The 25338-nt window shown below is 35.0% G+C and overlaps 2 protein-coding genes across 3 annotated transcripts in view; one reads left to right on the forward strand and one right to left on the reverse strand.

Moving 5' to 3' along the window:
* Window positions 1-595: 595 nt before the first annotated feature.
* Window positions 596-25338, reverse strand: part of LOC108973156 (sex peptide receptor) — an 89580-nt gene continuing 64837 nt past the window's right edge. For both annotated transcript variants that reach the window (XM_018940220.1, XM_018940219.1), the window contains 3 exons: window positions 21993-22181; window positions 8608-8820; window positions 596-3176 (listed from right to left, as the gene is read on the reverse strand). In XM_018940220.1, coding sequence (XP_018795765.1) covers window positions 2855-3176; window positions 8608-8820; window positions 21993-22181 — 724 coding nt within the window. In that variant the 3' untranslated portion in view covers window positions 596-2854. The remainder of the gene's footprint in view (window positions 3177-8607; window positions 8821-21992; window positions 22182-25338) is intronic.
* On the forward strand, window positions 12722-15196 carry LOC108973157. The gene is made up of 4 exons (XM_018940221.1): window positions 12722-13667; window positions 14453-14520; window positions 14577-14831; window positions 14966-15196. The coding sequence occupies exons 2-4, from the start codon at window positions 14473-14475 to the stop codon at window positions 15125-15127; spliced, it is 465 nt and encodes a 154-aa protein (XP_018795766.1). The 5' UTR covers window positions 12722-13667; window positions 14453-14472; the 3' UTR covers window positions 15128-15196.

The following is a 25338-nucleotide window of genomic DNA, read 5'->3' on the forward strand; positions in this document are numbered from 1 at the left end:
ATTCCTTTTTCTTTCCTTTTTCCAGGTATTCCATGTCCATATTGTGGAATTTTTTCATATTTCGCAAAGAAGTCTTCAATTTTGAAATAATGATATTGTAATTTTAAATGTTTCGCTTACAAAGAAGTTGTCGGTGATTTTTTCATGAACGCAATTCTTTAAAAGTTAAACGCGGTTAAAGTTACACATCAAATGTATTGAGCATTCATACAAGTGATTTATGCATTCTGTGTTGCTCATACGGCATGGTGTACTACATTAATTCATATATGTACAAGGGATGATATATAACTTTAAACTTCTAAAGGTATGTTTTTATGAAAAATATAACAACGGAAAATTTTGTATTTTAATAAAAAAATTTCAAAGTTCTAGGTTTATTTGTATTGGTAAAAAAAAAATTTGTTCCAAATGATCAAAAAATTACATGGGAAAAGAGATATTTTCTTGCAGTAGCACTCAGCACTAATTAAGTAATCATTTCGAACATATTTTTAATTAAATCCCAATTTTTTTTTTAAATAATTTAATTAAATTTTATACTTAGACATTTGATTAAATGCATATGACTTTTTGTAAGGAATAATAGTGGAAATGTTTTTTTTTTGTGAATAGTAAGTAGTTTAATAAATAATTACACTGCCTTTGGATGTAGGGAGTTTGAAAAATCTCTAATCAATTTTCTAAGGACATCAAGTTCAATATCCATCCAAAAGTCTTTTATTCGTTCTTTAAGCTCGAAACCCGTTTTAATTTGAAAAAAAAATTCGGATATATATTTGAAACCAGTATGCCAATAATTTTCAATGGGATTGCAATCTGTATTTCATGCAGGCCAGTACAATAAATATTTATTTTTCTTTGCCTTGAAACCACTCCATTGCTTTCTTGGAGACATGTATGGCGGCATTGTCTGTTGAAAAAATTTGTCTAGTTTTGTTTCCCATAAATGTAATAAGCACATCGTCCAGCAATGCTGTATACTATTTGGAGTTCATTTTTGTAGTCATGAAGCACAGCGACAGCTTATAAATGTACGTAAGTGCACCCCATACCATTAGAGAACCCCCTACAAAGTTGTGCCTTATTCTTTGGCCGGGTTTTTTTTTTTTTGCCATTTTCTTGCCAAGAGAAGCTCAAATCATCAGCACCAACAATATTGAATTTCTTCTCGTTCGAAAATATGGCGTAATCCCACTCCATCTTTCGATGCATATACTTTTGAGCAAATGCCGACCCTCTTCGAGAAGCTTGGTCGACCGACTGTTTTCTTCCTTTTTATATTTCCAGTTTCTCTTAAAATACGCGCAATGTGTCATTTGGTCACAGGAAGACATAATTTTTCTTTTAGTTGGGCAGATGTCAGCCTGTTTTCGGTGGCCTCGTTAAGAATTGAGACTTTACCACGATAGCTCAACTTTTTATCACCCTGTGGCTTGGGTGCCTTGCCATAAATTTCACGGTTTTTAAATAAATTTCGGACAACTGTCTCAGATCCGCCAATTCTCAGTTCAATATGCTGATACGACATGCTTGCCAATGTTTAGAAAGAACACCAGAGCCTCAGATGAGAGAGGATGGAGCCATGTGTAGAAGTTCACGCAAGTATGAAAAGTTTTCTAAGCGCCATTCTCTTGAGAGTGTTCAGAAATGATTATTTTACATATGGCTCAAGCAGCTCATGGCTTCCAGACTTAGACCAAGTATCCTGTGGGTAGCCAAACATCATCCRTTTGAAGGCGAGCTAAAGTGAGCAGGCAAACCATGCTTTCCCAGGGCTGTGCGTTCGGTTTGGGATTAATAGAAACATTTTCAAAAATTTAATTTAACTTTTTTTTTTGCGTTTAGTCAAATGTCTCTGGCTGTATGAGTTAGGTTTACTTTGCAAATAAGTAGCTGGTTGGATGCTGTTTTTAGGACAGAAACTGAAACTTCAGCGGCCGTTTGTAAAAAAAAATAATTTTGGTAATAATAGTCACCCCAATAAACATAAACTATTTAGTTCACAAATTTTTTAATTAACGGGTATTTTGCATGTTTCCAATGCTGTGCTTGGTGAAATGTTTAATTTCAAATATTATTTATTTATTTATTTTCGTAATATTTCATATTTTTAATGAATTTCTCGTATAAATCAGACATTAACACTTAGGTCTTCTTAATTATTAACATTAAATTAGTAAATCTATAAAAAATCTAGCTTAATTCACTATAAAACTTAACAAGCTAAAATATAAAAACACATTTAACTTTCATCAACCATTAACAAACAGTCTTAATAAAGGAGCGAATAAAATACTCCATAAACCAACACTCACTCACACTTAAGATGTACATACATATACGTACACTTAGCTAACTAACTGTTGAATTAACATTTTTATTTTCCCGCAGGAGGAACACCTTAACTCTAGCGGTTTGCTGTAAAAAATACATAAATACAAAAGTGCTGAGCACCGCGCTACAAATACAAACTGCTACTGTCATATAATACATATATGCAGCTACTTATGTACACAAATACATATGCATATAATATTGGACATAACTGTAAATTCGTTGCGAACTAAAATTACGAATTGTTAAGTAACCGCTAATGCGCACTAAGAATACATATATACATGATCTTGCTGACATATACATATATACAAATAAGCACACGCACACATGCATATAAAAATGCAACCGAACACGCATTAGAGTCCGTCGTCGACAAAACCGCCCAGTTTTTAATCCATACATACATATGTTTGTATGTCCATACATATGTATGTTGTAAGCCGCTTAACAATCGACACAGTCCTTGCAGCGTTTGCAGCATTTAAAGCAGTTAAGGTGACCCTCCACACCGGAGTCAAACACACGTCGTGGTGACCCGCGTCAGTCGTGTCATTTCCATGCTGCCGAAATTCTTTTTGAAGAATAACGATTTGAATGTTGTGCGAAATTGTTTTGACATCAGTCCGTAGAGCACGAAGCCGACAGCGGCATTGATGAGCGCCAGCAAATCCATCATTTCACCGAATGGTGGATAGCAAACGAAGAAGAAACATTTCTCCAACACACCCGACAGCAGACCCAGTATGCCTTGCGGGAATTCGGTGACCAGAAAGAGTATCAGTACGGCGACCAGCAGCATAGTGGTGCGATCAGTGCGACGATCACATTTCGGGGGACTGTGGAGTGTACGAAAGTAAGTTGAAGAAATTTGTAAATTATCGTATATTTAACTTATTCCAATATATTAGTTATATCACAATTTAGTATTTCATTAGAAAAAAATTATTTTTTCTTTTTAATATATGTGTATTTCGTAAAACTACCAGCAGTTCCACGGTATATTCGTAAAAATATTCTATACCAATGACTTTATGATTCGTTGGATAGTTGCAGAAGAAGTTTGGATAGATGGAAAAGGGGAATGAAACAAAAAAATCGGACCATGGTCCGAAAGGCGGTAGATGCGTTGCATACTGTAGGATAGGTAGCATTAATAGGGTCTGTGCAGGTAGGAAAGTTGCAGGAAACGTGTAAGCTAGATAAATGTGGTCCATAGTTTGAAGACCGTTAGATACGTTGCGTACAGTACTTCATGGGATTGGTCGAAGAGACATCAGTAAAGGTAAAAAAGGTACATAAAATTAAAATTTTTATCCAAAGCCCAAGGGGTGTTAGATGTGGCCGGTTTGAAAAAGTATGAAAGTTGCAGGGAAAGAGCATTCTCGATGCGGTCCATAGTTTGACAGCTATTAGATTCGTTGCGTACGATACTTCGAGAGATAAGTCTAGAAGAGATCTGTAAAAGTAAGAAAGGTGCAGAAAAGGAGAACTTTCGATAAATTCGGCCCATAGTCCAAAGGGTGTTCGTTGTATCGTCAACACTTGTCGACACTTCGTTGGCACAAGTCTAGATAAGTAGGAATTTTACAGACTGCGGTAACTAGATGCGGCAATTGTGTTTCTCTCAAAAGGCAAATCCTCTTCATCATCGATTTGATATTGTTTGGCTAAGAGAACGTCAATTAGGGAATTAAAGCTTTTGAATATAAAATTTTGTTTTCACAAATTTTGATAACAAACCTGTTGTATGTATCAGAACTATATCATTCTATATTAGAAACTTCTTTTTTGTTTTCTTGAAACTAAGCTTGCTTAAAGCAAGTGTCTTTCAAGCAAGAAGTTTTCTTTGTTATGGAAACTGCTAACATAATTTAAACCTAATGATACGTTTTGAAGCGTTAATAACTAATGAATTGCTGCTTTAGTGCATTAATAGTTACAACTCTGGACTTCCTTATAGTGACAGATCCTCTGAAGACGTGTACAGCTATCTGGGTAGGATAAGATTTTTGCTAGGGCATTAGGATGATTTTGGAGTTTTGAAAGGTATTTTTGCGAGGTTTGCCTCTTTTGTGTTTACTATAGGTATTTCAAGATCTCTATGAACTTTAGGGATATTAAGTAGTTACGCGTACAAAGCAACATAATTGTATTCCATTCATCGCATGTATTCATATTGGGTTAATGAATGAATTATATAGCAAGACTTTATGGTCCAACCCTAGATTTGAATTTTTGCTCAATAACCAACATAGGCTGCCGGTTTTAAGTTTAAGATGCAGTCGTTTTGCAGAAATGTGGGGCTTTCATGGCAAACCCATATATTGGTAAATGCCAAGGTATTTAACCTCGCTTGCTTAAGGAAGCGGTTGTTCTTCCTTTTCGCTGTTTAGCGCTAATTAGAGATTTCAAGATTCCTGCTCCACGTGGTCTTTTCAATGGAGATCTTCTTCTTTCTTTGCTTTCCCCGGCGGGTACTGCGCCGATTACTCTCAGAGCTGGAATGTTTTCATCCATTCCGGGGATATAATCTACCCAACTTAAGCCTCTTAATTCGCTGAACTATGTCAATGTCGTCATACATCTCGTACAGCTTGACAGGACTTGAGGGACGTTGTTTAATTTCAGTGTACCTGTTCAACATTTTAAGTGATTTTCTAGTGTGTTTTTGTGGTTTTGATTACGCGCTTGATTCGGCTATAGCAGTGACATCAAAAAATTATTTTGCTCCAGAATTTCATTCCAAATTGGTTTGAGATTTATTTTCATGTCTTTATACTATATACCTTCTTAGAGAATTTGATCTAGCCTCGTCCATTTAACCACATTGCGAACTCAATCGAATTGCCGTGAAGACTGAGTTTGCTTGAAATTTTGTATTTCCACTGGAATCAATGCTACGAAACCGTTCAGAAGTTGTTTTTTAAGGAGTCTTCTTTATCACTAAAACAACTAGAGGTTGAATCATGTCAATGCTGGAATCTTATTAAAAGCATCTTTTCTGCAACTTTTCCATAAATCGACGTGGAGTGAAGGGCGCAAAAGAGATGCTTAATAAGGTAGCTGAGAAACCTGCATTCATCAAGCGCATCATTACTGATGACGATATGTGATCTTATGAATACAGCGTTGAAGTTGTCGAACAATTTAGGGAATGACGCTGCTGAACTCCAAAAATAAGCATTGGCATTCTTGTAATAGCTCAGCTTTCTGTCAGTGCGGGACAAATTTGACCAGATGGTCAATATTATTGGCCTTACCAAAAAAGATCGAAATTGGGCTATAACAAGTAAATTATATTCCTTGTCTTCATTTATATGTATACATACATACAGCCATGGACACATAAATAGCACACTTGGTCATCAAATAAAACAACATTTATTTATTCCTTAAGTTTCACTTAGGGGTCTAAAAAGACATGCGTTTTATTTTAAAAATTATTCACTTTCATATTACTAAAACACTAAAAAAATAAATATTTTATTATTGGTAAAAAAAAATACGAAAACATCAATATCCTATATGGCAGCTGGGAAACATAAATAGCACAATCTGAAAAAAGTGTACAAAAAGGTACAAAAATGTATAAAAATGACTAAAAAATATCATAAAATTTCTCACTTCGTTAGTATTTTTTCCAATTCCTTTGGAATTGAATACCAAGCTTCCTCTATTCCAGCCCATAAATCATCAAAATTTTTRAATTYTTTGTTTGCTATTTCGATCTTCACATCATTCCATAAATTTTCAWTTGGATTCAGATCCGGGCTTTGCGCAGGCCAATCCAATATTCTAATTTTTCCATTGTCGAGCCAATGTTTTACTACCTTTGAGGTGTGCTTCGGATCATTGTCATGCATAAAGGTCCAGTTTATTGGCATGGATTCAAAAACAAATGGTTCCATTTTATTTTTCAGTATATCTAAATACTGAAACCGATCCATTTTACCATTTATTCAAACAATAGGCCCTATGCCATGCCATGGAAACGCGCCCCACACCATGATACTTCCACCGCCGTGCTTAATGGTTTTTTTTTGGTGTACCTAGGGTTAAGGGCTTGACTTTGCGGACGACGTACAAATRTTTTTCCATCTGGACCCATCCTATTTACCTTGGTTTCGTCGCTCCAAAGCACGTTTCTCCAAAATTGTTCTGGTTTGTCCTTGTGTGCCTTTGCAAATGCCAGTCGAATTTTGATGTGGCGTTTTGACAGGAGTGGTTTCTTCCTGCTAACTCGTCCAAAAAGTTGAGCTTCGTTCAGTCGTCTTCCAACAAGTTTTCTGGATACGTTCGCACCGTATTCGTCATTAATTTCCATCATTATTTCTCTGGCTGACTTAAAAGGATCGGATTTGCTCTACCGTACTATGGTTTTGTCAACCCTAATATCGGTTTTACATGGTCTTGGTTTTCTTGGAATATTTTTGTTGACACAAGATGGGTCCTTTATTKTTGCATGARKAGCATTATATACCATTTTTCGAGAGCAATGCATTATTTCTGCAATTTCGGTAGGAGATTTTCCATTTTTGCTCATATCGCACATAAGCGCTCTCTTTTCCGGCGTGCAATGTTTTCCCCTTCCCATTTTAATCAAATATCGATGAAATAATTATTAATTTACAAAACTAAATTGAAAACACGCGAAAACTGAACACAAAATTCAAAATAAACTGCGAACTTAAAAGTGTGCTATTTATGTGTCCACTTCAAATCAACACTATACTCAATAAAATTGCTGCGTAAAAAGTATAATAGGAAATAAACGGTATTTTTGAACAGCGAAATGAGCTTCATAACGGTAACAAGTAGATACATGCCACATTGTTATTGTTCATMAACTTTACGATTAAAGAAATGAGAAATAATATTGGATTCGGATTTGTGCTATTTATGTGTCCATGGCTGTATATGCTTGTATCGTAATATCGAGGTATCTCGAAGTTTCAAATATTATATACATACATATAGAACTTGTGAAAACTTAGAACTCAGAAAAAAAGGCTGTATAAAAGTAACCAATTTTCGTACTGAACTTGAACTGACTTATACATATACGCCATATATTGTATAACTAGCTATTTCAAAAGCAGCCTACAGATCTTGTTGCATTTCGAAAATTTCATACGAAAACAAAGCATTTTATATTTTTTATTTAATAACTTATTCAGCACACCTGCCTCACGTGCAAACTCCTCAATATATTTGTTCATTAACACCACAGCAGATATGTACATACAAATCGTCACCTAAAATGCAAATGAACGCACTTTTCATTAGTTAATAAACGAAGAAAATATAATAGAAATCACTTATATTCAAAGAAAGTTTGAGTTTTGGTTATTAAATGGTTATGTACTAGTTATATAGCGATTATATCTGATAACGGAATATGAAAATTTTATGGTACATACATATGTACATATATACTATACGATAAGCTAAATCATAAACAATAAAAAACTCAATTTCGATTTTTTGGTGATACGTTGTTTTGCATTTTAAGTGACGATATGTACATACATACATATTTTCGAACTTTCGAGGCTGATGCAATTAAGGTTCAGTAATTTGCAATACATGTTAATAAACTTATTTGATATGTAAACTCGGTTTCAGTCTTTGAACAAAAAAACAAAAAAAAAATAAACGGTTGCCAGCAGAATTCATATTAAATAATTTCATATTCCCAAATGTACCTCCATTCAATGTAACAAAACGCACTTTCATATAAATTGGAAAGAAATTTCAAGGCAAACTATTTCCACCGAAAATCAAGCTAGCTGCAGTCGTGGGTGATTCTTTGATTTTGATTTTCTTGGTAACTAGTGTTTTGAATGGAAATTTCAGGTCTCATTTTGTGCTTATCTTCTATTCACTGAGCGAGGTATAAATTGGGGGAATTTCAAAATGGCGTTAATGATTCAAGCGAAAGTGACTGATAATTGTTCAATTTCGTATAAGATTAACTGAAAACGGCGAGCTTTAGTCGATCGCAAACAATCAGACTATAATTATTACTTTTTTTTGTTTTAGCTTTCTGCATAGTTTTGGTTATTGTGTCTAATAAATAAATAAAAACAAAATTGGCAATACTGATTTTGTAATGTTTTTGGTTTTTTTTTGTTTTTTTGCTAACTTTGTATTATAACTGTTATTTTTCTTTTGATGTAATCATTTTCAATGGCAGCAGATCATTGTATGTATAATGTCAAGTACAATTTTGCTAAAATTTTCCAATAAAATGTTACTCATACACACCGTTGTGAGTGCCGCTGCTCGGTTAAAGGAACTTCCCCGGCACAGCTGCTGCCACCGTTGGCGTTGCCAGTTTTATTGGGATTATTGTAGTCCTTCAGCTTTTGCTTTCGCTTCGACGCCTCACATAGAACTCGTACTAATATGAAGCTGATAACGGTTAGTATGCAGCAAGGCAACAATTTAATTATCACCGAGTGTATCCAAAAGTTGATCCTATGGGGAAAAATTAAGTTAAAATTTAGTATCTATATACTATTTTTTTATTATATAAAGTTTTATATAAATTATATATATGTATGTACAATTTGTTGCATTGCTATAAAAACATTATATTTCTGTGAAATACTGAAAAAAGTGTTCACATTCGAAAAAATAATGTTATAATTCTGAAGCTCTAAGGTACATAACTCTAATTATTCTATAAACACAATTTCTTCTGGCGGTTATTTTACTACTATTGTAAATAGTGAGCAGAATGCACTGAAAACTTGAAGAGATTCAAGAGCTGCTAATTCATCCAGAAAAAACAACGGTTTAGTGTGGTTTGTAGGCCGGTGGAATCGATTTTAAAAATAATGCCTCGGGAACGTTTGGTTTCAATAAGACACCGCCACTTCCCACACATCGCATCAATCAGTGGTTTTATTGAGAGAGCACTTCGGTGAAGAAATACAAAGTGCATTCCAAAGTAATAGGACTTAAAAAAAAAACAGAACAAATGGTTTTTTCGGCAAAATCAATTTATTTTATTCAGAATAGTCTCCTCTGCTTCAATACAGTTTTTTGCACGGTCCCAAAGCATGTCGAACGAGTATTTTAGCTAGTTGGCCGATACGTCCAACCGGTAGTATGCCGGTGCAAGCCTTTTGACGTCTACGTCTGCATAACGTTTTCCTTTTATGGGCAAATGCATTTTTCCGAAAAGTAAGAAGTCGCACGGTGCCATATCAGGTGAATACGGGGAGTGGTTAATGGTTAAAATGCGAGTTTTGGTCAAATAATCGGTCACAATGATGTCCTTGGAATGTTGGATTCTGTGCGATTTTTGATCGTCTGTCAATTTGTGCGGAACAAACCGTGCACACACACACCTTTCGTATGTTGTAAATGTTCGGACAAAATGCTATAAATCGATGTTTTGGAGATGTTCAATTACATTTCCGTGAATTTCAATGATGATTTCGGCTAATTTTTGATGACTGTGCGTGATTCGATGGAATTTCCAATGATCACGGATTTTGATTGGCCCACATGTTGATCTTCATTTATGTCTTCACAACCATTTTGAAAACGTTGAAACCACTCGTGCACTCTGCGACGAGATAGGCAATCGTCTCCATAAACTTATTTCATCAATTGAAACGTTTCGGTAAAAGTTTTACCAATTTTAAAACAAATTTTAATGTTCGCGCTTTACTCAAAGCTCCTTTTCGCACCGATAACACAAACATACTGACACTTAAAACGCAATAACTACACTTCAAAACAATGAAATGTCATGAAATTCTCACTGGAAAATCGATAAAGATTCTAACTCACCAGTCGACATATAGGTGGCAAAACCAGGGGGCACTAGATTCAAAATGTTCTGTTTACTTTGGAACACACCTTGTAATTTCACGTTTTGGGGCAAGGCGATTGGCTACCAAGATCATGTAATATCACACCGTTAGATTTTTTCCTGTGGCGACGTGTAAACATCACAAGTATCCTTTACTAGTTACCAGTTGACATGCTTGAACAAGACATTGAAAATTGGACCCAACGTATGGACCATCTATGATGTAGCCGCGGCCAACATTTGACAGAGATAATCTTCAAAATGTTATTTCGAATGATAATAAGCACGCCTAATTTCTTTAAAAAAGTAGAGAGGCTTGAAATAGATCACCCTATACAAATAATATTTCGCATAAATTTTGAATAGGGTTAAAATTGTAACACTGCAAGAAAACGTTAAAGACCCTTTAAAATATTTATGTCCATAAGATCAACGTATCGATCTGAGTTCATTTTGCCATGCTCACATGTCTGCCCGCCTGTCGGTTCACTCTATAAACGCGAACTAGTCCCTCAGCTTTTTTTTGCTATTGATGTGAAATTTAGTATACATCCTTTTCTCGCCAAGAAGCTCATTTATCGGATACGATAATATCAGACCAGGATATCTTACTCCTACCATATAAACTGATCTATCAAAATTAAGTTCGGATTTCTTTCGGTGCAACCAAATTTAACATTTTTTTTTCTTGTTTTGACTCGAAAATAATGAAGATACCTATGATTTGAAATAAATCATTATCTCTATTTTATGGAAACGATTTGCAAATAATTAAATACTGGACAATTTAGTATTGCCTAATTAACATACTTTTTACATAAAATTTTTTTCTTCCAGTCATTCGAAGTTCAATGCGGTAATCGATTTCAGGGGTAACGGAGATAGATTCTAGTTGTTGCCAAATTAAATTTGAAAACTGGCTAAAAATTCCAACTTTCGGTTAAAAGCCGTTTAAAAGATTAATTGGCTTAATCTTCTCAAACAGCAGTATTAACTGCTCGGAGCAACAGCCAATTATAAAAATATTTCTTCCATCGATAAAATCATATTTTGGTAGCTATCTTTACAAATTTATTTATTAAACTACGATTCATATGATAAGGTCAATAAAAAATAAACAGTAATTAATATTTAGCTATTTTATTTCATCACATGGTAAACCGGTAAGTACCTGTAAGGATTTTGACCAATAAATTCCATATACAAGATTATCCAGAACGCTGGCAGTGAAATTAAACAATCTTCTGTATTGTCTGCCATAGATCATAGAACATAGGCCAGACAATGCAGAAACCGTGGCATTCGCTGACTCAACATACTCATAACATCTACTTCAGTTACTAGCCACAGCCAGAGCAGCGACGGTAGCGTATGTTAAGGCTATAGTTGTGTTTTTGTGATTGTTTTTTTTTTTTTTTGTTCAGACGGAGACTCAACGATGGATATTGAAATAATTTTCAAGGACGTTTTTACTTTAAAACTCATGTAGTTGAACATCAACTGCTATCAAGCGCGCATAACAGCGCAGTAGGTGTCTCACTCACTTCTTCTCTACTCACTTATTCCTCAGTAAATTCATTTGTTTCAGTTCTCATGTCGTTCCTTAAACAACAATAAATGTAACAAAGTTCGAATTTCGATATCGATTTTGCACGTTCTCTCTCTCTGTTATGACTGCCTGGTGCATTGTGGTCATATTTGGAGTGACTGACTTAGTTGTCTGTATAAAGCGGCTACGTATGTATGTATGTATGTGTTATAAAAATAACTCTGAAAAGCCGAACTTATTTCCTTTTTTCTAACAGGTGCGCATAAAATGCAGTCGTCGATTTTTCAATAACATGATCTAGCAACAAAAATTCGTTCCTCATCTTTCATATCATCAGACACTAAAAAGTTGCTAATGTTTTGTTATTGTAAAATGTAGATAATTAAAGAATGATAATGAAGATCTCTGTGATCGATTCATTTATACAAAAAAAAAAAAAAAAAAATGAAGCGAAATTTTCCATGTAATTCCGATAATTCGAGTATCAAAAGTATCACTTACTACTAGGCGCACAAAACAGCGCAGTAGGTGTTTTGATGGCATTGTAATTCACAGCTGTCCTTTGCCGACCAGTTCTCTCTAGTAACAAAAATTCGTTCCGATCTCATTATCGCTGTTAAAACAACACTAAATGTAACATATTTTTGTTATTATAAAGCAATGGCCTCCATTTATGATCGCTTGGTACAACTGCACGAATTTTTCATACAAAATCAAAATTAAAAAAAATGACGGACGAGTCTCGAATTCGAACTCCTCTTTATGACTGCTTAAGTATATAACAACAAACCACAATTGCCAACATTGTTCCCAAACCTGGGACAGGCTACCAACAATATGCTGCATAACTATCAGAGTAACATATTTTTTTATTGCAAATTTGTAGTGTTTCATTTATCACCAGATAAATACATTACGATTACTTATCATGCCAAATCAAAGAAAATTTTGTGAACTTCGGTCGATTGACCTGTTAAAAACATAATTTTATTATATGCGTCTTATGCAACATTACAAACATATTAACAAATACTTTATAGTAACATATAGTACATTAAATGTAGTAAATAATACATTATTATTTTCCTATTATTAATTTAGTTAATACCGCTTTGATTATTTTACTATCCCAGGTACAATGCTAAGATTGAGTTCTCATAAAAAATAAACTGAAAATAAATAAATTCAAGAGACACTGCATTGCTTTGTGTTGAAATCCAACACACATGACCATGTTTCAATTGTACATATGTATATGTAGTTCGTATGTATGATTGTCTTCCAATTCACTCATTATCATCTTATTGTTGAGTTGTTCTCAAAATACATTATAAACCCCGGCATCATCGATGTGAAAACGCAGAGGAAAATTATTGCTCCATCACATGCTTTAGTCATCAACTCAAAGCAGCAACACATATTAGTTTCGCTTTTTCATACCGTTCCTGAAATAACAAATACGCAATACTGTGTTACTGCATTGCCTGTTTCACAATCATTGCTATTGTATTATTCGAACTTTGCGATATTTGCGCGTTGAAAAAGAGAGAAATATCTTCCATCACCACCCTTTTATGATTCCCTAGGACATTCGGTCAACAATTAGCAAACGATGCTTTTGAAGAAGAAGCAGCTTTCATTTCATGCGTGGTTGCTGTTTTACCGTTTATGTGCCATTTTTTCCTTAGCTCACGGTGCAGTGTTTCCAATCATCATTATTGATATTTATTTACTTTCTATATATAATATTTTCAATACGATGTACTAAATTAAATTGAATTAACTAATTGTCAAGTATGGGAAGAGTTCATATTTTATGTTGCCTTTTTCGGCAACTAAACCCTGAACTTTGAAAATGGTAAAAAGTGAAAGCATTCATAGTTGATTGAAGTCCACTGGGAAAGAAATACTTTAAATCAAAGAAATTACAGCATCTTGAGACATAAAAGTGTTAGTTCATGTCGTGAGAAAAATATTTCTGAAGATAAAAATAAAATTATTTAATGTTTTTGATTTTCACATACTTACAATTTGAGGTTAAATAAAAAAGGTGTAAATGCAGAAATTGTAGATATACATATACTTATGTTGTACATGGTGACAAAAAGTACCCGAAAATTGTAAATAGAACGCAAAATATTTAATTATTCATTAAAATTTATTTTATCGCCTTCAAAGTAATCCCAACCAAATATCTTATGCCAAATATTTTTCCAGTCCGCGAAACACTTTTCATAAGCACTTTTTCTGGTAGCCTTCAGCCTTCAGCTTCTCCAGCGAATTTTGTTTTTTTTTTCGATCGACCGAAAACGGGTTGCACGGAGCGATAATTTCAATTTGGGAGCCAGTTGAAGGGGTCGAAGGTCGCGCAGAACGAGGCATGTCTTGAACCGTAAAGTAAGCCTTTTCCAACATTCACAACGATTCCGCAGACGAAATTTGGTTAGAAATACCAAATTTGAAACAAATTCTTTGCTCGATATTCTTATCCATTGTAAAGTTCATGTAATTCATTTAACTACAATTTCGGGGTGTTTCAATCTTTAATCAATCTCGTTTTGGCACCACGCCTATGCTTCCTCTCCCCGATCTCTGATTGGTCTATTCAATGAACATGTGTTTTCTATTTGTTTTGACTTTGACACTATTATGTACTAATCATTTTTTGGTTGTGTAACAAATAAAAATTTATTATGTCAAGAGTATTTCAGAAATATTTTCCTTCATCATTGTAGTATAATATTTAAACCGAAATATGATCAAAATTCTATTCGTACTGGTGGCTTTCATAAGCCCTCACTATGTAAGTGTTATTTACTGAAGAAATTCAAGAGAATGTCACAAACAAAGGCTCTGCAGGTTTGTAGCGGTGAGCAAAGCGGACTTGTTAACTTTTGGTACACTTGCGATTTCCAAATGGAATCCGATATGAATGACCTGAGTGACGAATGCCGTAAAATATATAGCCAAAAAGCGGGCAAAAGCGATGTCTATGAACTCTATAAAACCGAAGCGGAAATTTTTTACAAATTCCGAAATAAATTGGTGGAATGCGAAAGCAATGGCAAAACATGCGCCTTAAGTGATGGTCAAAGTGAACTGGAAATGCCACTGGTTAGTGCAAATACACTAATAAAACGATGTTAAATGGGATTAAAAAAATTGCCACCTAGTCCAATTATTAAAAATAAATATGTGTAAAAAATTTATAATTTTTTGATTTTTTAATATATTTTTTTATATCACAGCTAATCGGTTATGATATCAACAAACGTATGCGTTTATATAAAGAAGCCGAAATGAATCAGTGTTACGTAGAGACCACTAATAATATTGAATTCATAAAATGCATTATAGAAACTCGCAAGAAACTATTGGCCGCATTAAATCAGAACTGTTCCAGCATGTGAGAGCGATATATGTACGAATGTATATTTATGTAAAATATGACTAAAAATAAAAAAATTAAATAATTTTGATTTAGCTTTTGTCAATGTGGTAATCCAGATCGTGTGTGTCAGCGAAAAGAAAATATGCCAAATCCTAAAACTTTACTTGGCTGAACTTTTCTTAGGCTCTTATTATGTATGGAACTGACACGTGTATAGTAGGCGTACACCACAATTGATATTATGCATGGCAACAGGCTACTGAATAAAGCAGTTGTGTGTTAGAGGTTATAGAAAATTAGGAACTTGCTTTTAAACGAGTGATCCAAGTAGAAGTACTTTTCCAAAGCCCTTTTTTTTTTTGCAGATCACCTGTGAGTCGTGGCAAGCTGTCATCTTATTTTTGTTCAGTATTTTTTTTGGATTTCATAATGGAAAGACTTACGTCTGAACAATGCTTACAAATCGTTAACGTTCAGCTTTATTATGAAAATTCACATTATGTAAAGAATGAGTTACGCGTGGTCAACAAAATCGGCCTACTGAGCATATTATTCGCAACACCATCACCCATCTTGAGCTCCAGCATTCATTATTAGATAATATTCGACCAAATAGACCGCGTCCAGCACGAAGTGAAAAACAAAAAAAAAAAAAAAAAAAAAATATAGGCGAGTGTTCACAAAGACCGTGGAGAGTCGATTCTGCGCCGTTCGCAGCAACTCGGACTGACGATGCAACCACTTGGCGCATTTTGCGTCGAGATCTTAAATTGAAAGATTATGCAAGAACTGAAGCCGCTTGACCTTTCCAAGCGATATCGGTTTGCACTATGGGATTTTGAAAATTTCCAAGAAGATACGACGTTTTCGAACCAAATTTCCTTCCGCGATGAGGCTTAATCCCAGCTCAACAAGAAAAATTGCCGCATTTGGGACAAATATTAGCCTGAAGAGATTCAAGAGCTCGCATTTCATCCAGAAAATAACTGTTTGGTGGTGTGACAAAGTGGAACCTTCGGTCCATATTCCTTCAAAAATGATGTCGCTGGGAACCTAAAAATCAATGGCGATCGTTATCGCGCCATGATAACCGACTATTTGATGCCTGAAATTGAAGCTCGTGATCTCGGCTTTAGTTTTAACAAGATGGCGCCACTTCCCACACATCGCATCAATCAATGGATTTATTGAGAGAACACATCGGTAAGCAGATAATTTCACGTTTTGGGCCGGTCGATTGGCCGCCAAGATTGTGTGATATCACACAGTTTATGTGGACAATCAGGCTTCGATTTAGGCATTGGAGCAAAATTTCTCGCTTGCCATTCGCCAGTTACCAGTCGAAATGCTCGAACGGGACATTAAAAATTTAACTCAACGGATGGACCATCTGAGAAGAAGTGGCCGCTGCCAACATTTGAAAGACATGAACTTCAAAAAATAAATTCCAAAGAATGTTCTTTCGAATGATAATAAACATTCCACATTATATTTGACGTTTCTGTGCTTTTTCTTTAAAAAAAAAGTAGAGAACCTGGAGCACTCTATAAGTTTTTAATTGATATTCAGTTATAAATTGAATACTTAGAAAGGGTTAGACTAGTGTCGGAAATTATTATGAAGTAAAAAAGGGAGAAAATATTTTTTGAATCAAAAATGTTTAAATAGTGAATATATATACTCAGTTACAGTGAATAAATATAAACTAAACCAATGTTACAACAACTCGCCTTAGCTTTGAAAAGTGGCTCTTAACTGCTGAATTGAAACAACGCATAATAATAAAAAAATAATAATAATAACAATAATATTAAAAATTATAATAAAAATAATAATAATTATTATTATTATAGTAAAAGTAACATAACAATAATAATAATAACAACAACAATTTTAAATCAATCGTAATTCGATCACGTCATTTTAATACTTTATTTGGCGAATTGTTACAATGCATTTACTACACAAGAAAAGAGGATCACCTTAACTTCTCTTAAGCCTCTCACACAATTTCAACGAACTTCGAATTATGTAGCAACAAATGTTCTGGCGAAAAATGAAATTATGGTATGTTGTTATTTTGCCGCAGGTAAGGAATTGCAAATGCATATATGTAAAATTACAATAACAATTTTAAGTAGGAATTTTTAGGCAATTGGAACACGTGTTATATTCATTCACACCAAATTATTTATTAGTGTTTGCTTTGGGAACAATTTTTGTTTGTGTTCCCTTATTGAAATAACATATATACGACACGTTTCTGATTTTTATGATTACCTGTTCGATTGATTGTTCAGTGATTTTTTTTTTAGGTTTTTTGTTGCTCCGGTTGCGTTCGAAAGAGGGTTTATATTAGGTATATATGTATGTAGATAGTGCTTTTTATGCGATGCAGGTGGTTCATTGGTGGTTTGGTATTGATTATTTTTGAAAATATTTATGTTATTTACATTGTTTTTTTTATAATGAAGAATATGGCATACTGATAGAAAATCATATGGAGCCCCACTGTTATCGGATGAGTCTCAATAATTGGAGTTTAAATTAGTAGAGCAAAAATGTTGCCACCCTAGATTGCAAGAATTCTGAGAAGTAATTTTTGTTCAAATTCAGAAGTCCCAGTTCTGCATCACTTTCCACCAAAAATGTTCGTTTCTAAACAATAATGAGCCGAATGTTGGTTTCCGTGTTAACTTTGTGTACAGTCATATAAGTAGTCTTTAAAATTAAAATCGCATAAGCTTTGTTTCCAAGTGATAGTATAATTTTTATATCCAGCACAGGGTAACACCGGTGACTTGAGTCGATTTAGCCAGGTTCGTATCTTTAATCTGGTATCGATCTGAAAGCTATTGATTTGTCGGAACCGGACCTGTACCTGTCATATAAAATGATCGATAAAAAAAAGGTCTTCGAAAATAACCTTTATTCGACTTGAAGATTGTTTATATCAAACAACGTGGCTACAAAGAAACAGCAAAACGTTCTCCGAAGGATGCAAGCTGTTGATGGTTCACATTTTCAGAGTTATTTATACATTGTGAGAAAAAATGGAAATTGTAATTAAATTCCCCGGGTGACAATAAAAAAATTAATTTTACTAAATTGATAGGACTCTTATTGATTACTATGTCAAATATGAGTGCAATCTGTCATTCATTTTGTTTACAGCAGCCGTTTAAGTCGGTACACCTTAGTAGTGCGTTACGATTTTTACAATGAATTAAAATTTCGAACAAAGAATTTGTTTTACATTTTGTTTTTCAGACGAAGGTCCGTTTGCGAAATCGTTGCGAAAGTTGGAAAAGGCGATTCAATTTTATCAAAAACACAAGTCTACGAGTGATACAAAGCCTTCAAAGACGGTCGAAAAATCGTTTCGGACAACTTTCGACCAGTTCAACTGATAGCAATATTAAAAAAAAATCGAAGGATATGGTGCTTGAAATCGTCGGGCAGGTGTTGGAGAGATGGCAAAAGAGCTTGATATCTCTCTCGAGTCCGTTCGAATAAGTTTGGTGGATCTTTTTCTTTGTAGAAAACGCCTTCTTCCTCGGATCGTTCCTATAAAGCTGAAATTTATTTAAAAAAAGTACCATAAACAGGTCTCTTTGGGCATGCTTGATCGTGCGAATTCCGATCCCAAATTCATGAAGAGGAATATAACTTCCGATGAGACATGGGTTTATGAATTTCACATGCCAACAGGGAATCAATCATGGAGAAAATGAAATGGAGGGGGGAAAACGTGATTTGTTTTTTTTTGGATATTCATGGTTTGGTGCATCATGAATTTGTTTCGAAAGGACAGACGGTAATAAGGAGTTCTTTTTGACCGTATTGAGGCGTTTGCGTGAGAACATCCGTCGAAGACGTCTGTAATTGTGGAAGAATAGTTCATGAATTTTACACGATGATAATGCATCATTACATCGAGTCACGATTGTGACCGAATTTAAAGGCAACGCGCCAACGCCAGCGTATTCAACGCGTTATACCATCGATCAAGCGCCGTATTGCTTAATTTTGTGATTTATTCTTGTTAACCAAACGAAAAATTTTCCGCGGGTTCCATTTTCGATAGAAGAGATTAAACAAAATTTGCTGAAGGAGCGTCATCCTAAAAAGTGCTTATGAGAAGTTTATCGAGGACTCGAAAAACCGGACAAAATAAACATTGATTAATAATTAAATGATTTGCGTTTTATTTACAAAGAGTTTACCGAAAAGGGCATGAGTTTCGGAAACACATTCCGATCTTCCGATGTGAGACCTTGCTAAGTAATTATGTCAAACATAACTATTTGGTTTACTCTGACAGCTATCCCTCAAAGAAAGTCTAAAACTCTTAGAAAAAACATTATTTCGGATAGCCTAAGAATAAATTCACTCTAACGTAAGAGATTTAGAAAATAGTCGCTTTAAAGTTTTAACCGCTACACATAGCTAGTGTTAATGACATTATTATCTAACGAACGCAAAACTGGATACTGGCGGCAAGATACACTGCTAGTCGCTTCAGTGTATATTTGCTTTGCTTTATATATTTGCTTTGCAGCCTGAGCTAACGTTTGCAATGCAAAGATAAAACGTCTTTGATACAATTTACTTTGCTCCGTCATCTTTTTCGTCTATGTGTAAATGGCATTGAGTAAGTGTGCTCAGCTTTAATCTAGTTGACATCAGCGAAAATTCTGTCAGTACACAAGAGTTGATGATTTTGATGAATCAGGCACTGAGTTCATCTCCGCTAAGACACCTTGGTCATTCGGCTTAACGCATTTGCATAGTGTCACTTTCATTTAATTACGCTTTTATGGCTGTATCAAGTGCGACTGCACTCACTTAAAAGAGAGCAAATATAAGTTTGAATGAAATATAGCTTTGAGAAATAGCTGTAGAGACAACTTGACTCCTACCTCATTTGATTTCTTTTTTTATAATTTTAGTTTGTATTTATTAATGCAAAGGGACCAGTCAAAAGGGCTTTTTTTATATCATTTGTAGTGGCACTACGAGAAAAAATAACTGATTCGGAATGTGTGACCTTTTTAAAAATATATTTATACGCTGCTATGACGCTTGTAACACCTAAAAGAAAACATCGGACACCCATTAATGTACATACCAAACACATAACGGGCTTTTTAATAGCGACGCTACAAAAATAGACTGATAGGGATAGCAAACGACGCCATATTTTTGACATTTCTCTTCAGGCAAGTTTACCATTTCATCGTGGAAAGAGATACGATCCAACAACGATCGAAATTATTATCAATGACCTCAGTCATAATCGTCCTGTCAGATCAGATCAACATTTGAGCGTCTAGTGGTGTTGGGCATCTCTGTGACGTCGTTGTGGCGAATTTTGCGAAAATATCTATCACCTACATGCTTACAAGATCAAATTGACGCTAGAACTGAAGCCGCTTGACCACCGTATTTTCATCGAAAAATAATTTTCAGCGATGAAGCTCATTTCTGGCTGAATGCCGTCGTCAATAAGCAAAATATGCGTTATTGCAATCCACATATACTCCATGAGTCACCATTGCACTCCGAAAAAGTTACGGTTTAGTGTGGTTTATGGGCGGGCGGCATTATTAGGCCGTATTTATTTCGTTATGATAAAGACCGGCACGTTACTGTGAATGGGAATCGTTACCGCTCAATGATAACCGAATATTTTTGGGTCGGAATTAGATGATATGGGCTTGGTGAACTTGGTATCTTACAAAATGGCTCAATAAATTGGCCGTCTCAGTCATGCGATTTGACGCCATTACACTCTTTCCTGCGGGGCTACGTCAAGTCTCTGGTTTATGCCAAAAAGCCTGCGACGATTGATGAACTTCGTACGAATACCGAACGTGAAATTGCAGAGTATCGGCCAATTTATGCTTGAAAACCGTCGAATATTCGGCTCGGAGTTTGGACTTCTGCAAGCATACCCGCGGTGGCCATCCAAAAAATCGAGTTCCATATATAATGACATCGAATGTACTTTCACAGGAATAAAGAATTCCATTGATATTCCCAACCGTTTTTGTTGCTTTTAAATATTTTTATTTTGTAGCGCTCTTACTGAAAAACCCTTTGTAAATGTTCGGCGTAATAAGTAGAGTCGATTTAGTCATGTCCTTCTGTCTGTTCGTCTGTATATAAGTCTCTCAGTTCTTAAAATATCGGCTGGAACTTTTAAACACGTTCTTTTTTCATCAAGAAGCTACGCATTTGTCGGAGCCGACGATATAAGACAACTATATCATATACATAGATGCCATAAAAACCGATGATCAAAATCAAGTACTTGTATACAAAACTTTTTTATTTGACAAGGTACATTCATGAAATTCGGTAGTTCTGAGATATCGGAACAATTCTTGAAAATAATCTTAAGGATGGATCGGACTATAGCTGTTACTCAAACTGACCGATCTAAATGTTTTGTATACCCTGACCCTTAGCGTTACCAACAACCCTAAAGCTCTTTGATCTTATTAAGAGTGGGATCTAACTAAAGTCAAACAAAAGGGTTATTGACTTCATCAGTCGTAAGTGACATAAAGAAGGGTTGACTTCAACAAAGGTCTCAAGAACCTCGATAAAGATAAATAAAAGCGCAAGTGATCTCTGTACAGAAAAATAAGGAAGAGTCATCGAGCTATTCAAAAATACTTGAACTCACTTGTCAACTTTTATTTTCATTGATGCCAAAAATAATTTTTTATTTTTTTAGTGGTGAATATACACCGCAAATTTTCCACTAACACCGGTGCGAAAACCCCTGAGCACACGTGCACATATTTATTAGCATATTTATCAATTGTTACCAATTTTTATTCCCTCGTATACATATCGTACATATGTGTACTCACCTGTACAATTGCGTGTCCTCGTCCGCGTAGACGTGATACAGCGGCTCCTGGCTGTCCTCCACATAACTCTCGCGCACCTTGAACACAAATAGTGTTGGAAAACAGACAATTGGTGAGACAATGAAGGAGAATATTATCGCCTCGGTGCAATGTGACAACAGAAAGGCCGCAAAACGTCCATGTGGATGTCTGAAAAAGAGAGTAGGAAAAAGTTTGCTACAAAAATAAAAAGAACAGCGAAAGGAAGGCCAGAAGCGAGATAAAAGCAGTTTTCAAATAAAAACCATAAAACCAATTTGTAGATCGAATTGAAAGAAAAAAGAAATTGTATTTTTCGGAATAAAAAATAGTAAGAATAACCGTAAATCGAATGAAAAGGGAGAGAATTTCAAAATTTTGTTAAAAATTTTTTTTTCGTTTTGCCAGCATTGTCAAAAAGTACTTTTTAGGCGAACACATTTTAGTTACAACTACTTATTATTGCTATGTTAGACATACTACACAACTGAGTGCCTTAGCTATTAAGAATGAAAAGGATATCTAGGAATTTTTTAAAATATTAAAACAGTTAGTTCGAGAATAATAAATATGTTTGAAAGAACTTCTTTACCATTTTTGAAACTATTAATTAATAATGCGACCTTTGAGGTTAAATGAATACGAAAATATTTGTACTCTTGCCTTTGAACATTTACCATTTTCGGTTTAGGAGTTATTTAGGATGTAAATATATGTCCGCTTAGTTGCAATCTTGTTTTAACCCGTTTATCGCATATAGTTTTCAAATATGGTTGCGTGTCATACTATATCTTAAGCTACTTGAATAAAAACTTAGAAAAAATAAAATACCATAAAGAAGACCATATAGCAACTACCCGATTGAAGAACAACAAAGTGGCGGGGCCGATAAATAGCATGCATCGGCTTCTTTGTAAAATATGGTCGGACGAAAGCATGCCCGTCAATTGGAATTTAAGTGTGCTCTGTCTTAACAGTGTGGCTGCGGGATGGAAAGTTATAAAACGACAAGTAAGGGCTGGGTCAGGGCAACCGAAAAGGGCTGGGCCTTAACAGTGTGGCTACAGGCTTGTAAACTTAACACTTGACCAGATATTTACAAGAACCGTGAAACGACGTCTTCTTTGATTTTAAAGCTGCTTTTGACGGCACGAAAACACGGCTTGGCAAACTGTACGAAGTACCTGTCCGAGCCGTTCGATATCATAAGTGGTTTCAGACAAGGCGACTCGCTATCGTGCGACTTCTTTAAACTACTGCTGGTGAACATAATTTTCTACCAGAGTTTACAACTGAGGGCATACGTCGATGACATCGATATCATTGGCCATAGCAACTGCGCCGTTAGTTCTGCTTTCTCCAGGCTGGACAAAGAAGCGAAGCAAATGGATGTGGTAGTGAACTAGGGCAATACGGCACTGCTGACAGTTATAACTTCGAAATCGTATATAATTTCGTCTATCTTAGAACCTGCAGTAAAACAAACTAATCTCATGCCAACAGGTGCTACTTCGGACTAAATAGGCAATAGAGAAGTAAAGTCCTCTCTCGACGAACAAAAACCAAACTCTATAAGTCACTCAAAATTCTCGTCCTGCTATATGATGCAGAGGCATGGGCGATGACAACGTCTGATAAGTCAGCGTTATGATTTTTTGAGAGAAAAGTTCTGCGGAAGAGCGAATACCATAGTTGATGGAACGATGAGTTGTACGACATATCCACCAACATTGACATAATTCAGCAAATCAAAAGACCGCGGCTGAGATGGCTAGGTCATATCATCCGAATGGATGAAAAAACTCCAGCTCTGAGAGTGTTGTTATCCCTTTATAATCGGTATCTAGCAAGCAATATTTGAGCCGAAAGCTTTACTGTTGCAAATCCACAATTTTTCACAAAATTTATTTTATTTGAGTGTAAATAAAAAATAAATACTGTTTTGTCATTACATTTCTGTATTATCCGCACGTGGCACAACCGTATTATTTATTGGCTCATATTTCCAAGCAATTCGTACCAAGAAATGATTTACAAATATTATTATGATTGAGCGTAAAAACCATTGACCTTGTAATTATGATTTTCCAGAAAATGAAAATGAGAGAATGGCAATGACCATTGCTATCAAATTAAATTATAATTGAACCTCTGATGAATTCTGCATAGATTTCAGTCTAGAAAATGCAGCACGCACACTTTCGCATATTAATAAAAGGATTCGCTTTGTGGTTAATGACTCATGAATATGGACATATGTATACATACATACATATGTATGTGTTTATGTATATAAGGGAGTGTGATGTGAACAGCAATCAGAGGATCAACGGGCGATGTCTTCAATGGAATCCTTTATGCTGAGTTCGTGAGAAACACCTACACATGACCAGCAACAGGATTACAAAATGAAGTGATTCATATATACAGACATACTGTATCCCTTACATATATAACATCTGCATTTATGTACAAATGACTTTGGCTGTCGTTTGTTTATGATATTTTGTCTGTGCTTGCACTTATTTAAGTAGTTGCGTCTGGATCGGGATAATCACAAGCATACACATGCACCGGCTTTTGAATATGAAATGTGGTGTAAATAAATGTTGAACGCTTGCCAAATAATAGAAAAATAAGTTGGACTACTACCGAAAGAAATTATACACATTTAACTTTCGGTATGTAATGATTGAATTTTCAATGAGATAGCTTTAGGTGCACAGCTTGTGTGAAACTAAACAAATTCATGTGTTTGTTATTTCGATTGGCTATAGTTAAAAAAAAACAAAAACACAAAATATACTAAAATTTTGAATCGGTATTTCACTGAGTGATTACTCGAAGGAAACTGATCCGATTGCTATCAAATTACTATCAGCTGTAAGCAAAAAAATAGTAAGACTTTTTAATAAAAATTTCGCGCAAAGCCCATACGCCGAAATATTATTTTTTCTTGGTTGGTATAACTGTCAGTGACATCTGTGTCAAATGTCTCATCAAAATAATCATCAGTGCTTAGTATACGCTTATCTTTCTGTAGTACATAAAGTACATTCGTCGATTCTTACGATGAGTGAAATTATTCAACAAAGATGTTCCATTAAATTTTGTTTGCGGAATCAAATTTCTGGTGCCGAACATTCAGAATGTTGGAAAAGGAGTTCGGTCATAATTTTTGTCCCGAGCAAGTGTATTTTTTTGGTAGAAAGTGTTCACAGACGGCTGAGAACGTGTTGACGTCGAACCACGTCCAGGATGGCCATCAAAATCATCTTATGACAAACGTGCCAAAAAAATAAAGCAATTGGTGCGTGAGAATTGGCGG

This window comes from Bactrocera latifrons, unplaced genomic scaffold (assembly GCF_001853355.1).
Source record: "Bactrocera latifrons isolate USDA-ARS-PBARC rearing strain unplaced genomic scaffold, ASM185335v1 scaffold_46, whole genome shotgun sequence".
Lineage (NCBI taxonomy): Eukaryota > Metazoa > Arthropoda > Insecta > Diptera > Tephritidae > Bactrocera > Bactrocera latifrons.